Genomic DNA, 16,651 nt, shown 5'->3' with positions numbered 1-16,651 from the left:
TTGCTGCCTTATTACAGTGTTGAGAGGACGTGTGGCATTAACCAACACATTCAGGTAATCCCTGAACACATTTGGTCCCAGCTGGTTCTCAAACAGCAATATGCATTCATATAAAAAAACAAGTAGGTTCTGGGGATGGGCGATGTCAACATCTCTCCTATTCTGATTATGGGCCTGTAAAACACTGTGAATGTACGATTACATCGTCTCCTCGTTGCTCAAACCACACAGACTAAACCCAGGCTGAAACCACCAGATGGGTAATAGAGTAAAACTGAACACTACAATTATGTTGAAAGGCCTCGACAGAGTTGAAGTGCAGGCAAATCTTTTCTAATAGTAACGTCTGGTGGAGAAGAGGAATGGTGACAGTCACTGTTTGTACAGGGTGGTATTTGGAGAACAGTGGCAGTCGAATTAGATAAAGAACAGCTTCCTGTAGTTTGCCTGGCTTTGTTTTTTCCTCACAGGCTGGATAGAAGCAGTGTAGAATGGAAAAAAGCTGAACCCTGGATAATAATCGATTGATTTGCTCATAAAATAAATATTGTTTGTTTTATCAATCATAAGGCCATGTTGGAGATCTGCCTATGTGTATAGCCCAGACTTACGTTGTTTATATTTGATTAAATCTGTCATTCTAGGACATCTTAGGTGTATCATTGTGAAGGAAGCAACTGTTTATAAGTTGTCTTAGAGCATTCTCTGGTTTACGCTACATAAATAAAGCCTTCAAATGGAATTTTGTAACAGTACTTGCTGTTTGGGGGAAAAGCCACCAATAATATAATAAAAGCCCAAAGAGATTCATAAGACTATTGAATGGAGAGGGGAATATATAGTATATATTTAAAAAAAAGATTGATAACCAAAAACACAGATACACTGACATTAAACATAGCGTAGTAAGGACATATTACTCAGAATGTCATTTGTGCACAACTGCTATTCACAGTGACATTATTTACAGCAAAAGTCAAGTTCAACTAGTCAAAACCACTGTTCGCTCTCAGTCATTATTCCTGTACCATGTTTTTACTGAGATGATTCAAAAACAACATACCATCAAACTGGGCTAGAACTGCATTAATGAACTTGTAGAACAGTCATACAATTTGTAGGCTTTATGACCAGGCCAAAAGGAGACATTAAAATAAAACGAAAAAGTATAATGAGTTTTATACTACAAAGGAATTCAACATGGGAGGACTGCAGGTGTCCCGACATCTGGAGCAGCTTTGGGTCTGTCCACTCTTTGTGACCTCTACACCAGGGCAATACATATACACATGCATCTATGCATCTAGACATCTTAGGTCCTGGACGGCCAAAACTATTCAGTTTTTTGGGGGACACCTGCTAGTAAACTGCCTTCGCCTGGTGTCTGAAGTCAAAATGAATACCAGGTTATTAGTACAGGACATGAACCAGAAGTGTTAAACCAGAACATTCACTCATTATTAAAGTACACGTGACATCTAGTGGTCATGGAGGGAATAGCATCACACTGCCAAAACAGGCGGGCATTCAGCTGAAGACCAAAACCAAAGAAATCAGTCTATCGCTACTTTTACACTTCTTTCTAGGAAGACTGGAAGAAGACATTTTTTCTGGGAAAAGAAAAATACACTGGAAAATGAGAATGTAATTGCAGTTCATCAACTGATACAATCTCCTTCATGGTAGAAAAGTTTGGCAGGAGGATCTATGCCATCTTACTGGGGAGGGAAAGTGATAGACACACTCCCTTCTTTCAGAAAACCCAGTCAGGCACGATGGATGAGGCAATCTGCAGCTTCCATTCAAAGGACTCATCCGTCAATCCCGATTCTCATCCTAGTATTCAAAGACTCCGTGCTCTCTGGTTACAGTTGACAGTGATACACAGGTCAAGCTCCAGATCCGGGACCTTCCATTTTGGGTGCCAGTGATTAATGGGGGGGGGGGGGGGGGGGGCTCCAGACTGACTGTACAATATACAGACAGGTTACAAATGAAAGGAGAAAATTAAATGAGTAGAGAAACAGAACAAATAATGATGCTTCCATACTGGTGTTTTGCACAATACAGTTAAGCAGTCATGCTCTGTGGCATGTATAGAAAGTGTGAGCAGGCCCAATTGATATTGATTTTGGATCAAGATGGCAAGAGGACATTATCTAAGTGTGAGACAGAGCTCTCCACCACCAGCATCCAAACACCAAACGAGGGAATATATTTTGGAAGAACGGTGTTCCATTCCTCCAGTAGGGTTCCAGAGACTCTAGAATCCATGACAAACACATCACAGCTGTTCTGGCACCTCATGGACCAACACCTTACTGAGACACGTTATGTCGGTTCTTCCTTTAATCTGTCACCTGTCTGTGTGTGCTGTTCAGTGTGTGAAGTGTGTGCGTATCTACAGACCCTGAAGTGGTCAGGGGAGTCGAGATGCAGCCTCTTTCGGATGTCCTCCGAGGCTCCAGCACACAGCCTGTAGAAGATGTGGTAGTTCCTCTCCTCGGTACCTTGCATGCAGATCCTGGACTTCTCCAACAGGTAATGAGACACGAACCCGCCTACCACATTATTCTATTCCCATACACACACACACACACATACATACACACACACACACACACACACACACACACATACAGGATTCAAACCCGCAAACGCCAACAAAAATGCGACCAGATAAAATAATTACATCGACTGTATGTTGAAATTCACCAAACTACTCACATTTCCAGAAAATCATGGCTCACCTTTGCATTAAAGTGGATTTCCACAAATTTCCCAAAACGACTGCTGTTGTTGTTCCTGACTGTCTTGGCATTTCCAAAAGCCTCAAGCAGGGGGTTTGCTGAAATTGACAAGCAGCAAATATGTTTTGTGGATTTCTTCAACTATAAGGGTAAAAATACAATTAGGAAGACATGGTGAAGTTATTTGTTAAATAATACCTTCAACAATCCTCTCATCAATATCTTGACCAGTTCCATATGAAGTTGTTAAATATCTATGGGGTGAAAGTCAGATTGAGAACAAACAAAGATGCTATAATGTATTGAGTTCATCTTTGGAGGTAGACAACAGAAAAACATGCCTGATGACCGGACAACCAAAGTCAGCACAATATATGAGCACAATATACTGTATGTTTGGTTAAAGGTAAACTCCATGACACAGTCAAAGAACAAATGAGCACCACATGCTGGTTTAACACAGTAGCTAAGCGACCAAGCTAAGTGACTAAAACAGTACTGAGGTTTGGCCTTGACCTTCAATACTCTCCAATGGTGAGCGTGCACACAACATCATCTCACATAGTCTACTGTTACGATTAATGAGGTTGTCTGGGCAAAACAAACAATATGCTAGTAGTCCTTCAACCCAGACCTGAGGACAAATTTGGTGTTTTCAGTCTTGCCAGCCCCAGATTCTCCGGACACGATGATGGACTGACTCATCTTCAGCACCCTCATGTCCCGGTAAGCCTTGTCAGCTGACGAAAAGAGCACATCGTCTTTCTAAAAAGAGCCTTTATTCAAACCTATATCAAATAAATCGCTTTATATTTCAACATGTAAAGCGATTATTTATGACCAATAACCAGGCATGGTAGTAGTGATTAATACAACAAAAATCTTCTTACCAATGGCGAAGACATGAGGGGGAAGAGTCCCAAGGGACCGGCCCTGATAAGACTTGATGGTTTCTGGAGAGTAATGTTTGGGGATGTCATAGTATGGGTTGACCGCAATCAGAATGTTGGCCACGTAAGTCTGTGTAGAAAAAAATATTATTTTTATAAGGAAGCTACAGCACTGGAATGTTCACATCTAGCCCTGTGACCATCTAGATATTCACAACTAGCCCTGTGACCATCTAGATATTCACATCTAGCCCTGTGACCATCTAGATATTCACAACTAGCCCTGTGACCATCAAGATATTCACAACTAGCCCTGTGACCATCTAGATATTCACAACTAGCCCTGTGACCATCTAGATATTCACAACTAGCCCTGTGACCATCTAGATTTTCACAACTAGCCCTGTGACCATCTAGATATTCACAACTAGCCCTGTGACCATCTAGATATTCACAACTAGCCCTGTGACCATCTAGATATTCACAACTAGCCCTGTGACCATCTAGATATTCACAACTAGCCCTCTGACCATCTAGATTTTCACAACTAGCCCTGTGACCATCTAGACTTTCACAACTAGCCCTCTGACCATCTAGATTTTTACAATTAGCTCTCTGATAATCTAGATTTTCACAACTAGCCCTTTCATAATCTAGGTTTTCACAACTAACCCTCTGACCATCTAGATATTCACAACTAGCCCTCTGTTAATCGAGATATTCACAACTAGCTCTCTTACCATCTAGATATTCACAACTAGCTCTCTTACCATCTAGATATTCACAACTAGCCATCTGATATTCTAGATATTCACAACTAGCCCTCTGTTAATCGAGATTTTCTAAACTAGCTCTCTCACCATCTAGATAATCACAACTAGCCCTCTGACCGTAAAAATTATCAAATTATTTTGGAATGAGGTGACAGGAAATCGTACATATATCTTGTCTTTACTATACCGCACTCTGATATTGTTCAACAGTGTGCCCTCATTAAGGTACATGAGAGAACCTGAAAAAGAGAAAAGTAGATGAATGTCCTTTAAAAACCAAGCTGTACACCAAATCTGTTAACCCAATTTGAGAACAAAAGACTGACAGGTGGAGAACTTACAGTTGTCCTCCATATGTTTGTTGACATCCTCCTCTGCAGGGAACACTTGATTCATTGGAGCCAGGAAGGTCTGTAACATGAAAAACACAAACATTTCCAAAATTCAAACATGTTCAGTCTTCCACCAGTAGCAGCAGATGTCCCAAACAGGTCCATGTACCTACAGTATGTATCTGCTTCACCAGGGAAGGGCATCGTTCAGACAGAATGCGTTAAATATTTGTTCATTGGCATTGCATTAAACTAACAATGTTATATACAACTTTGTTTCCAAAAAAGTTGGGTTGCTGCGTAAAATGTAAATAAAAAAAGAATGCAATGATATGCAAATCATTTAAAAAAGTAAAAATATATGCCCACTTTGAATTTGATGCCGGCAACACGTTTCATAAAAGTTGGGACAGAGGCAACAAAAGATTGGAAAAGTCGTGTAATGCTAAAAAACTAAACCTGATGGAATATCACACAACTACTTAGGTCAATTGGCAACAGGTCAGTAACATGATTGGGTATAAAAAGATCATTCCAGAGAGGATGGGTCTGTCAATAGTGAGAATGGGGAGGGGTTTCCCACTCTCTGAAAGACTGAGCGGGCAAATAGTGCAACAATTTAAGAATAACGTTGCACAATGTAAAAGAGTTAAGGGCTCTCATCATCTACGGTACTCAATATCATTAAAAGATACAGAGAAAGCAGAGAAATCTATGCTTGCAAGTGAAAACAGAAAAGGCTGAAAACCAAAAGTGGATGGATGTGATCTTCAGGCCCTCTTCATATCTTTTTTTATAAGGCCTTGCTTATTTCAGCAAGACAACGCCAAAACACATTCTGCACATCTTACAACAGCATGGCTCCGTAGTAAAAGAGTCCAGATGCTAAATGGCACTTCCTGCAGTCCAGACCTGTCACCCATCGAAAACATGGGGCGCATTATGAAACAAAAAATAGAACAAGGGGGCCCCTGAACTGTTGAGCAGCTGAAATCCTATATCAAACAAAAATGGGAAAACATTTCTCTTACATATTTTTCCAAAAACTAAAATATTCTCAGTTTCAACATTTGACATGTTGTCTTTGTAATTTTTTCAATTAACCCAGGGGGTACATTATCCCACACTCAAAAAAAGGTTGAAAGCCTCAGGAGAAGCATAAGCTACTAAGCAAGAGAAGGTAAAAATACCAGAATAGGCTTAATCTGTGCGCTCAAAACCTGCAGTACAAACAATAGGATCTATATAGTAGCAACTTTGTCCAACATCCAACGTCCAGCCCAGGCAGTGCTGAGACAACCTACTGGAACCCTGGGGGACTGTTGGGTTGCTGCAACCCGGATTCAAACTACAGCCATACTACGCCACTCAGGGACACCTTTTTTAAGGGGTTTAAACTCTGGATTTGAGCATGGCGTAATGCCCGTTGAAATGACATTGATTTCCTTTTCAAGACCTTCGTTGACATAAAAAAGCTAAACGATTCTTTCTGCAGTAGAATGGTAAAGGATTTTATTAAACTGGTTTTCATGTCTGTAAACAACAAAAGGAATGGACAGCAAAGTGAATTATGGTGCAAATATTTATACAAATGATATTAATGAGTAATTAGTCTGGACTTGAAGGCCAGACCTGAGGGTTATAGAGGTTCTCCTTCCGGCTGATAGCGCTGGTGACGGACGAGTAGATCCAAGGACACCGGGTTGTTATTGCATTGCATTCTGGGACACTGCATGATTCACAGCCCTGTGTTGCGTCTCGTGTTATGTGTTTACAGAACATATGTGATTAGGATATAAGGGGCCTGTTCAGAGATGGTTTGGAAGACATTATCTACGCTACAGAGTAACAGTTACAATTGGCGATAGGTTTAATAGGTTAGGGTTAATGCAACATGATCCCACAATAAATCTGTTGCTAAACAAAATCAAGCTTGTAACTCTTGCATCTACTGTTTATTTTCTAGACATTTTGTGTGTGATTTTGGTGACAGAGAGTGTGTGTCCCACTGACACGTAAGCAAACACAGAATGAACTTGGTGAATGAAGAGCTGCCAGCCTCAACAATAATGAGCACAAATCTTCCACTAACAAGACACACAGTTGCCAGGACTCTGTGGCACTGTTCTGACAGAGGTCCTGGGCAGGCCTGTAGCCTGGATGAAAACCAGTGAGCAAAGGATGGTCAACGAGGCTGTGTGGCCCAGAGACTTTCAATGTTCCCCAAGGTTGTGGAGAAGTGAACAACTTAACAGTGGTGAAGGTAAATGTATGAACCATTTAATATTTTTTACCAGCTGCAATAAAATGTAGCAATATAAAATGTCTTGCTTAACAACCTTAAGGTTGTAACGCTTGCATTACGGTTTATTTTATAGACATTTAATGTGTTGTTTTGTTTATACAGATATTTTAAATGTATCATGGGGGTTGCGGTTGGTGGGTGTCCCTTTGGTTGATGCCTGGCAATGTGGGTGGATTGATTTCCTGCCTGGAAATCACTGTGGCCCTACCCAGAGAAATGTATTTATTTATTATTTATTATTCCAATTGGACTCTTAATATCTCACCCGGCACAGCCAGAAGAGGACTGGTCACCCCTCTGAGCCTGGGTCCTCTCTAGGTTTCTTCCTAAAATTCGACCTTAGGGAGTTTTTCCTAGCCACTGAAATTCAACACTATTGTTGTTTGCTCCTTGGGGTTTAGGGCCGGGTGTCTCTGTAAGGCACTTTGTGACAACTGCTGTTGTAAAAAGGGCTTTATAAATAAATCTGATTGATTGATTGATTGATCTTTCAATACAGTGATTTAGGAATAAATCATTTGTGATTATAAATGAATCATGATGCCAATAAACATTGCTGAATAGCAATTCATTAACAGTGATGATTAGAACCAAACATGCTAATCTTTTCATCATCGTAACCACCTCACTCAACAATATTAAACCTAATTTCATTATTACATCCATCCTGATCATTCTTTTCTCATTCTTAAAGAAAACATCTTCCACTGTTATTTACAATAGAGGTGACTCTAAAATGGGGGGGGGGGGGGGGGGGCAGCACACCCATGGGGGGCCCCAGCATTAAAAGTCAGGGATTAAAGCAGAGGGCTGAAGACACACCCCTGGGGTGTCCCAGTGTTAAGAGTCAGTGATTAAAGCAGAGGGCTGAAGACACACCCCTGGGGGGTCCCAGCGTTAAGAGTCAGTGATTAAAGCAGAGGGCTGAAGACACACCCCTGGGGGGTCCCAGTGTTAAGAGTCAGTGATTAAAGCAGAGGGCTGAAGACACACCCCTGGGGGGTTCCAGCGTTAAGAGTCAGTGATTAAAGCGAAGTACAATAGTGATTCTATGTATAGATTATCCATATGAGAATAACATAAGACACATCCAGACCAAAATGGGATATTGTGTTATTGTCAAAAGTTCCAGACTGCAACTTTGACCGAATGTCCCCTATATTTTCTTACTTTGCTGTTATGCCAACACTCCCAATGGCTTGTGATCAGGATAAACCAAGAAGGGCACTAGTCTATTGTTAACTTGCTACACACACACTTAAGCTGCTACTGTTGGAGAATGTCAGAGAGGTGAGTGTCCTAAGGGGATTGTCCTAAGGTGAGTGTTTTATGGGGACTGTCCTAAGGGGACTGTCCTACAGCTAGTGTCCTAAGGGGAATGTCCTAAGGGGACTGTCCTTAAGCTAGTGTCCTAAGGGGAATGTCCTTAAGCTAGTGTCCTAAGGGGAATGTCCTAAGGTGAAGGTCCTAAGGTGAATGTCCTACAGTGTAGTGCGGCAGGTGGCTGCCTTTCCTCTAATAATCTTTGCCTCCCAGTAACTGTCACCACACCCGCTGCTCCCATGACTTATTCATGCCTTGGATGGTGTCACTGATACGGCGGTGTTTGTACACTACCACAGATAATGTTTAAAGGAGGCTTTATCTTTCTACCTTTTATAGTTGTAGTTGATTCTCAAAAAATATATATATATTGTTTGTTTTGTCACAGAGAAAGGCTCATTTAACAGATTATTTTATTGATCAAAAAATTTATGAGTGAAGACAAATCACGCAATTTGGTAGTGTTGAAGATTGAGACTTGTCCCTTGAAGCAAATCTCTGCTCGTAGTTGCAGTCACTTTGCAATGACAATGACAGTTTTCCGGTGGCTGAATTCAGTAGCCTATCCCTGTCTGGAAACAACAGTTCTGAAACCTTCTCAGCCCCCCTTCCATCCTTCAGCAAGGCCTTATGCACACCCACCCGGCCTTATGCACACCCACCCGGCCTTATGCACACCCACCCGGCCTTATGCACACCCACCCGGCCTTATGCACACCCACCCGGCTTACCCCACAAGCATTTTGGGAACACCGGCCGTAAAACAGGTGTAGGGAGAGAACGTGTGTAGGATGTGTATGTTATAACAACATATTCCATGGAGGTCTGAGTCCACTGTCTGTCTGCTTGCATTACTTCCTTTGCAAAGACAATCGGGTGGAGGGAGATCTCAACAAGTTCATACACGCGTTTCACATTACGGGTGGTTGGACTGACCTTGCCCTTCTGGCTGAGCGGCTTGATGGTGAGGCCGTCTGCACCGATGTCCACGATCACACCCAGCTGGAACCCATCAACGGGGTGGGGCGCCCAGACTGGCTTCCCGTCCTCCATGGCAGAACACGGCGACCCAGCGGGCTCTGAATAACACACAGAAAGGACATGAGTCAGAAACCTCAAAAAGCCAGATAACAAGATACTGCTACTACTAGTTCTGAATTTTTCGTTGTTGGGTAACCTAGTTAAATAAAGCAATAGGAAAGTCTACTGTCTTAATATCACTTATTGAATATTCACGCCATACCGCTTTTTGATTTAAAAAAAGCCAAACACAAAGGTCTGTATCCAACCAACCTACGCATCACTACAGTATGCTACGCATCCTATTGACATGGTATTCTCTTCAAGAGTGGCTGCTCCGATACAGGAGGTTAGGCCCTAGCTGGGCGTGTTGCCAGACACTCTCCACTTCAAGGCAGAGCTCGAGTCACCAGAAGCCAGCCAAAGGTGGTGACTTCTGCAGTCACACCACTAAAGCTCAGGCGGTTGCAGGAAGAATAAGGGAGGGTCCAAGAATAAAGTATACTTTTGGCTTCCACTTTACATTGAGATGGACAAATTGTCCCTTGTGCTGTTAACAACTGTGTAATTACACTGTATGGGAATTCCAGGACTACTGCCACACTGTCAGAAAGCTTGCGATTTCTGGAAGCTAAATAGAGTGGACGAACAACTAGACTAGGCTTATTTGAGATCATATTCTATTCTACAAAACTGCTTTAAACTGTGTGAACTGAGAGAGCTGAACATATACCAGCTGTTGATGACAGCATAGCAAATACACAGCCCCAAAGAGTTTAGTCTGGGTTGGGGTGAGGGGAAGAGGTACTACATGTCACTCTGTGAGGGGAAGAGGTACTATATGTCACTCTGTGAGGGGAAGAGGTACTATATGTCACTCTAGGAGGAAGAGGTACTATATGTCACTCTGAGAGGAAGAGGTACTATATGTCACTCTGAGAGGCAGAGGTACTATATGTCACTCTGTGAGAGGAAGAGGTACTATATGTCACTCTGTGAGAGGAAGAGGTACTATATGTCACTCTGTGAGAGGAAGAGGTTTAGTCTTTCACTGTGTGGGGGATGAGGTTTAGTCTTTCACTGTGTGGGGGATGAAATTTAGTCTTTCACTGTGTGGGGGATGAGGTTTGGTCTGTCACTGTGTGGGGGGTGAGGTTTGGTCTGTCACTGTGTGGGGGATGAGGTTTGGTCTTTCACTGTGGGGGATGAGGTTTGGTCTGTCACTGTGTGGGATGAGGTTTGGTCTGTCACTGTGTGGGGGATGAGGTTTGGTCTTTCACTGTGTGGGGGATGAGGTTTGGTCTGTCACTGTGTGGGGGATGAGGTTTGGTCTTTCACTGTGTGGGGGATGAGGTTTGGTCTTTCACTGTGCGGGGGATGATGTTTGGTCTTTCACTGTGTGGGGGATGAGGTTTGGTCTGTCACTGTGTGGGGGATGAGGTTTGGTCTTTCACTGTGTGGGGGATGAGGTTTGGTCTGTCACTGTGTGGGGGATGAGGTTTGGTCTGTCACTGTGTGGGGGATGAGGTTTGGTCTTTCACTGTGTGGGGGATGAGGTTTGGTCTGTCACTGTGTGGGGGATGAGGTTTGGTCTTTCACTGTGTGAGGGGATGAGGTTTGGTGGGGACAATTCCATTTCCATGGTAAACCATCTCTTGAGTGATTGCACTCCTTGGCTAGCAGCCTCCCAAACCTGATTGCGTATGTGTGTGTGTGTGTGTGTGTGTGTGACACAGCAGAAGCGTTTGGCCCGGTCCCAAAGGCAGCAGGGAACCCTGGGTGATTCTACCCGATGCACAAGTTCATTATTTCACCTACGCTTGGCCAATCACAGTGACCAGATCAACAACGCCCTGGTGGGTTGGGGCGCAGAGAACTCAAAAGCAGACACTCCAATGTTTCGGCCGACAATAAACCTCCTAAAGCAGGTCTCATGACGCAACCGAGTGTAATTCAGTCCCCAACACAGGCCTCCAGTGTGTCATGGTTTGGCTGAGGCACAACGCCGAGCCTTACAGCGAACTGACCAACAGTAAAGGGCAACTCCTGTAAACACCAAAGCAGAAACTTACCGTCTCCATGAGAAGGGGTCCATTCATACAAGCTAGAAAAACTTCCCAAAACATCCAAACCCTATAAGGTCTTAGACAATCAGGCTCCATGCCAAACGTCAACACACACACACACACACACACACAACATATGGGAGCGCACTGATGGCTGAACCATACACTCCGATAGACTTTTCACTGGTAATCCTATGGCATAGACTTGGCACACAAAACCGCCACTCAGCTTGGCTATCCAATTAGTTGACGGGATTGAGGTCAAATGTCAGAGGATGGGACAGCGTAACGCTGAGGTAACCCACATGAACGGTTTGTTTACTCAGCAGCTTCTTCACCTTTTACTTCAGTCACAGAAGAGGTTTTCACAACAATTAGACCACCTTGCACAAAGAGGGGACGGTCTGTACATGGCATAATTAAGCGATAAGGCACAGTGAGCTGTGGGATATGGCCAAAATACCATGGCTAAGACCTGAATGTACTGCAAACCTCAGAGATGCCTTAGTGCTCTTTATGAACATACTGCCTGTGTTGACCAAATACAAATAGGAAACAAGTATATTTGCATCATATCAGTGGTCTCATTCAGCCAATCAATCAATCAAATGTATTTATAAAGCCCTTTTTACAACAGCCGTTGTCACAAAGTGCTTTACAGAGACACCCGGCCTTAAACCCCAAGGAGCAAACAACAGTAGCGTTGAATTTCATTGGCTAGGATTCAGGATTCAATCAGGATTCAGGGCTCCAGGACAACATACAAGTTCATAATTAAGAATCATGCCTTATAGCTTAAGTACACCACAAATGTGGCATTGTCCTTCCATAAAGCAGATTGATTATAATCTAAACATGGCACAGCCAGAAGAGGACTGGCCACACCTCCGTCTGGTTCCTCTCTAGGTTTCTTCCTAAGTTCCAACCTACTAGGGGTTTTTTCCTAGCCACAGTGCATCAACCCAGTTGTTGCTTGCTCTTTGGAGTATCAGGCTGGGTATCTGTATAAGCACTTAGTGACAACTGCAGATGTAGAAAGGAATCATGAAATAATTTTGATGTGATTTGAATTCTACCATTGGCTGACTGGACTTCAAGCACCGATTCACCTGAACGTTCATTCACTAAAAGCCATGGCTAATGAGACCATATTCCAGGGTTATGACATCAAAAGTAACATTTCACTGATCTAACTGCATTCATAACTGATTCATAATAAGGTAATAAGGCACTTTGGGGTGGTGCTAAAGGACAGCAATGCCATGGTATATTAATGATAACACATCCCCTCAGGTCTTACTGTTAACTGTAGCCTGACTTGTCCAAATACTTCCTCAGAGCCATAGGCCTACCTGTATACAATATACTGTAGGTTGCTAAAGGTTAACGTCTGATCTACTATTCATCCTGGTCTGATGTTCTACGTTTTCCCATATCCAGACATGGTAATAAAAGCCTATTCTAATTAGCTGCTTTGAAAAACCACAAACCACTTGCTTGTTCCCTGGTAACGTGGAGGTAATTGGCATAACCAAATCATTATTCTCAGCACACTAGAAACAGAACCTTTAAAACACAGAGAACATGAGGCTGTCCTGATCATACACTGTTTAGGGTCAAATTGGTCAAACCTGGGCTGCACTGATGCTTTCATATCCAAGTTTCAAATCATAAAGACAGACAAGACAGGTGAGGTCATTGTCCTTTATCAGAGGGGGAAGCATCCTGGTAATCTGATAGCCTATGTTGCCTAGGGAGGGCGGGGTCAATTAGTCATGAGATGATCATGAGATCATCAGCCATAACTGGGGCATGGACATAGAAACATAGGGAGCTTAGCTTACGCTACCAAGGTTTGTGTGCTGAACATAGTCTGGCCATTAAAGATTCAATAATATGGCTCCAAACTCTGCAGTACAATGTTATTTAAATATATACTGAATATACAGAACACAAATAAAATGTTTTTTTGAATACATACTGAGTAGCTTGAATATATATGGAATATAATGAAAAATGTCAACTGAACCTTGCTCCCATTGTTATATTGCCCTTCTGTAAATAACACTGATACCATCTCTACAAAGGAGTTCTTGTTAAGCCCTAAGCAGGACAATGAACACACCACAACAAAAGCATTGTGTCAAAACGTGAAAAACACACCTTTACTAAGTTCAGGCTATGCCTTTAAACCCAACACCCAGACCCTGAGATCAACTTGGTAAAACCCAACATGCAGCAATGTTGATATCACGGAAGAACGGCCCTTGTCTCCGTATCTCAGTCTTGGTATTTGAGCGTGTAAATATCTCGATCCCAATCAGTTAGTGGTTTACGGACAGGGTCAGTGGAGAACACCTGTGATTGGTCCAACTGACGACTGATAGACATCCGCTCCATAATTTTGCATGAGACAACGTTAATGGTTAATGGTGTACACGAGTACATAGACGCTGCCTATAAAATAAATAATGACAAAAACATCCAGCCTCCTATAGCAGGTCCCATATGGGCGGCCGCGACTCTCAATGTAATCCTCTTATCGCTCTTAAACCCAAATGGAAGTTAGATATTAAGTCGGGACTGTTGAAGTTGAAGAGCAATAAGGTACACTCACTGGTCAGCCCTCAGGTCGAGGACATAAAAGAACACTGCGGAGTGAAGCAAAGACACCAGCGCAGACATGTAGGAGGCCAAAGTTCACAGGTTAAGGAGGGTTTCCTGAAAACACGTACACGCGTAACCCCCGGCACCCCTCTCTCTCTTCCTGTTCCATTTATGGAAAAGGATATGGAAAATACATTGGGATATCTGCGGCAGCCTGACAGGATGGAGGGACGTGTACAGCCACGCCAACTGAGGCTGTGGGCATGAAAACCTTATAAGCTTAATGAGGACATTCAGGTTATTGTGTTTTTTCAATAAATACTAGAGACATTTATTGTTTACCGAACATTAAGCCCATCTCAATTAGCCGAGTGCAAAAGAGGTGTACTGACATTACAATTATTCGCGATTAAAGACCACTTTAGATAAAACCTGTTTCTTTTTTGGTTGACGTTCATGCGCATCACTTTTAACTCATTAAGTTACAGTACGACATACATCAAAGCGTTCTGTAATACATTATTTACCTAGCTAGATTATAACCTGACACCATTAAAAAAGTGTTGGATCTTTTATGCCACATTTTGGAAATACATGTACAAGCAGTATCCATAACAGAAAACAGGCTGTAGTCATTACTAAAGCCTTTAAAACAAATGGCAGATTTTGGCCATCTATCTTCGGTTCTGTACTGTAATTTAAAAAGATAGCTATAGCGTTTCGAGATACCTCATCTCCTAGACATTTGAGGCATGGATATGGAAAACTGGAATAAAAAATGAATGCCGTCTGCACCAGTGTATTTCTACATACTGTAGTTCCTGGACCTAACTATCTCACTGGTCAAACTTCGATCCCTCCATATCGCCCTGTAACAGCTAGCCATCCGCTAAGCCTAACCCTACAGCTGCAAGTTGACTAAAAGGTTTATCTGAATTAAAAACAGACGAACTTACATCAACCAATCCCTGAATTGATAGGTCTGGTTGTTGGTTTGGTTCAAAGAAAACCGTCTCAAATGTCCGCATACAGAAAACCTTTGACACTATCCGAACTCTTCTGGTGCGCCTTCTTTCTAGGACTTCAGCAGCAGCCTCCCTCGAGCGGCGCAGACTGAAGACTGTCTGGACGGTGTGACGTCACAGGGAATACACTTTCCATGTGCTGGTACAAAGACTATCATCATGGTTCTCAACATACCGTTTGCATAAAGCTAAGTTAGTTGTATCTCATTGTATTCAAATATGAATGCAGCAAAAAAAATATATCTAAGGATTTATATTCGCACAAATGTTTTGTCGTTACAAAAAAATTAAAATAGAGGAAATTTGCACTATAAATATGATTGCTTTAAAATTATATTATGAGCGGATCAAATGGGAAGGCAACATTGTAATGGTTTCAGCGGTGTGCAACGTACATAAATATTTGAGTAGCAGGTAATGTAACACTATTTGAAGACATCACCCGGAGAAGACATTCTATCCCCCACTGAAAGAAAACACCGGGTTTGTAAATCTAATTAGAACATATGATACTTATTGTATTACGTGTATCGCATTTCCCACAGAGAATTCATGTAAACATGACATGCCGTGTTTACACATTGTTTAAGTTCTTTGCTCATGCTATAATCGTGTCCTGGGTGTTTAAGTTCACATGTCTAAAACAACGGCCCAACAACTGCAGCAGAACAGTTTGAAGTAAAAACTCCATCATTACAGAACACAGCGGTCAACCTTAGGCGTAAATAGGCGTTGATAAAACTGACCACGTACGCATGAATAGGGAGGAAGGTACGAGAAAGCCTATTCACAACAGAAAATTATAGGAACACGTTCTTTCTGGGTGGGACTATCAATTGGATAGCTGAGCTGGTACTGTAAAGCTGGGCTAGAGGGACACCGGCCATTTTTAATCAGATTAATAGCGCGGTACATCTGAGGCTAATCTCCCGTCAACTCGAACGACCGGTAAGGATGGAAGACTGGGGAATCCCAAAACCAGTGACCCAAGGCAATAGGCGGAGCGTAACTGTAACACGAATAAGGCCCTTAAATGTGGTTGGCTGATATAAAATTAATGACGGCAGAAAGTATGTAAATCATATACTACCAAACAATTTAGGAACATAAACATTTATTCTTTAATTTTCTTTTCAATACCTTTTTCCCCATTCAAAATAAACGTATCCCTTTGTGTTTTCAGGACATCCAATCTTCACTTACGATGCAGTAATCCACTACGGTGAGGCTGCTTGCTTAACATATGGCCAACTCACAGTGTACCACCCAACCCCTCAAACAATTTAAGTGCTAGGAAAACAAAGCTAAAGGTTTCCTCCTTAAAGAAACCTAAAAAACAACAATACAAAACAGATATAATACAGTATGTTTTTGACGTTCTCTGAATAAGTGCCCAGAAAATGATGAACCAAATGGATGTGTAGAAACAATGTTCATTTTAACAAAGTTCCATCTACATGGAAATTCTCACCTTAGGTAATTCTACTGTGTGACAACAAGGGGAAAATATTGCCATCTTATCAACTAATAAATCTGTACAAATTGAATAACAATGAATAT

At 42.2% G+C, this 16,651-nt stretch overlaps 1 protein-coding gene across 5 annotated transcripts in view; it reads right to left on the bottom strand.

The window, feature by feature from the left end:
- Nucleotides 1-15,169, bottom strand: part of myo6b (myosin VIb) — a 55,854-nt gene extending 40,685 nt beyond the window's left edge. For 3 of the 5 annotated variants that reach the window (XM_034297279.1, XM_034297278.1, XM_034297280.1), the window contains exons 1-8: nucleotides 9,310-9,426; nucleotides 4,755-4,824; nucleotides 4,579-4,652; nucleotides 3,641-3,770; nucleotides 3,385-3,490; nucleotides 2,949-3,004; nucleotides 2,751-2,848; nucleotides 2,410-2,574 (exon numbers count right to left, since the gene is read on the bottom strand). In XM_034297279.1, coding sequence (XP_034153170.1) covers nucleotides 2,410-2,574; nucleotides 2,751-2,848; nucleotides 2,949-3,004; nucleotides 3,385-3,490; nucleotides 3,641-3,770; nucleotides 4,579-4,652; nucleotides 4,755-4,824; nucleotides 9,310-9,426 — 816 coding nt within the window. Of the gene's footprint in view, nucleotides 1-2,409; nucleotides 2,575-2,750; nucleotides 2,849-2,948; nucleotides 3,005-3,384; nucleotides 3,491-3,640; nucleotides 3,771-4,578; nucleotides 4,653-4,754; nucleotides 4,825-9,309; nucleotides 9,453-15,022 lie in introns of those variants that run through there. The other 2 variants (XM_034297277.1, XM_034297281.1) reach the window with 1 other exon arrangement.
- Nucleotides 15,170-16,651: the final 1,482 nt, after the last annotated feature.

This window comes from Esox lucius, chromosome 15, assembly GCF_011004845.1.
Source record: "Esox lucius isolate fEsoLuc1 chromosome 15, fEsoLuc1.pri, whole genome shotgun sequence".
NCBI lineage: Eukaryota > Metazoa > Chordata > Actinopteri > Esociformes > Esocidae > Esox > Esox lucius.
This window is presented reverse-complemented; position numbering and strand designations above follow the sequence as displayed.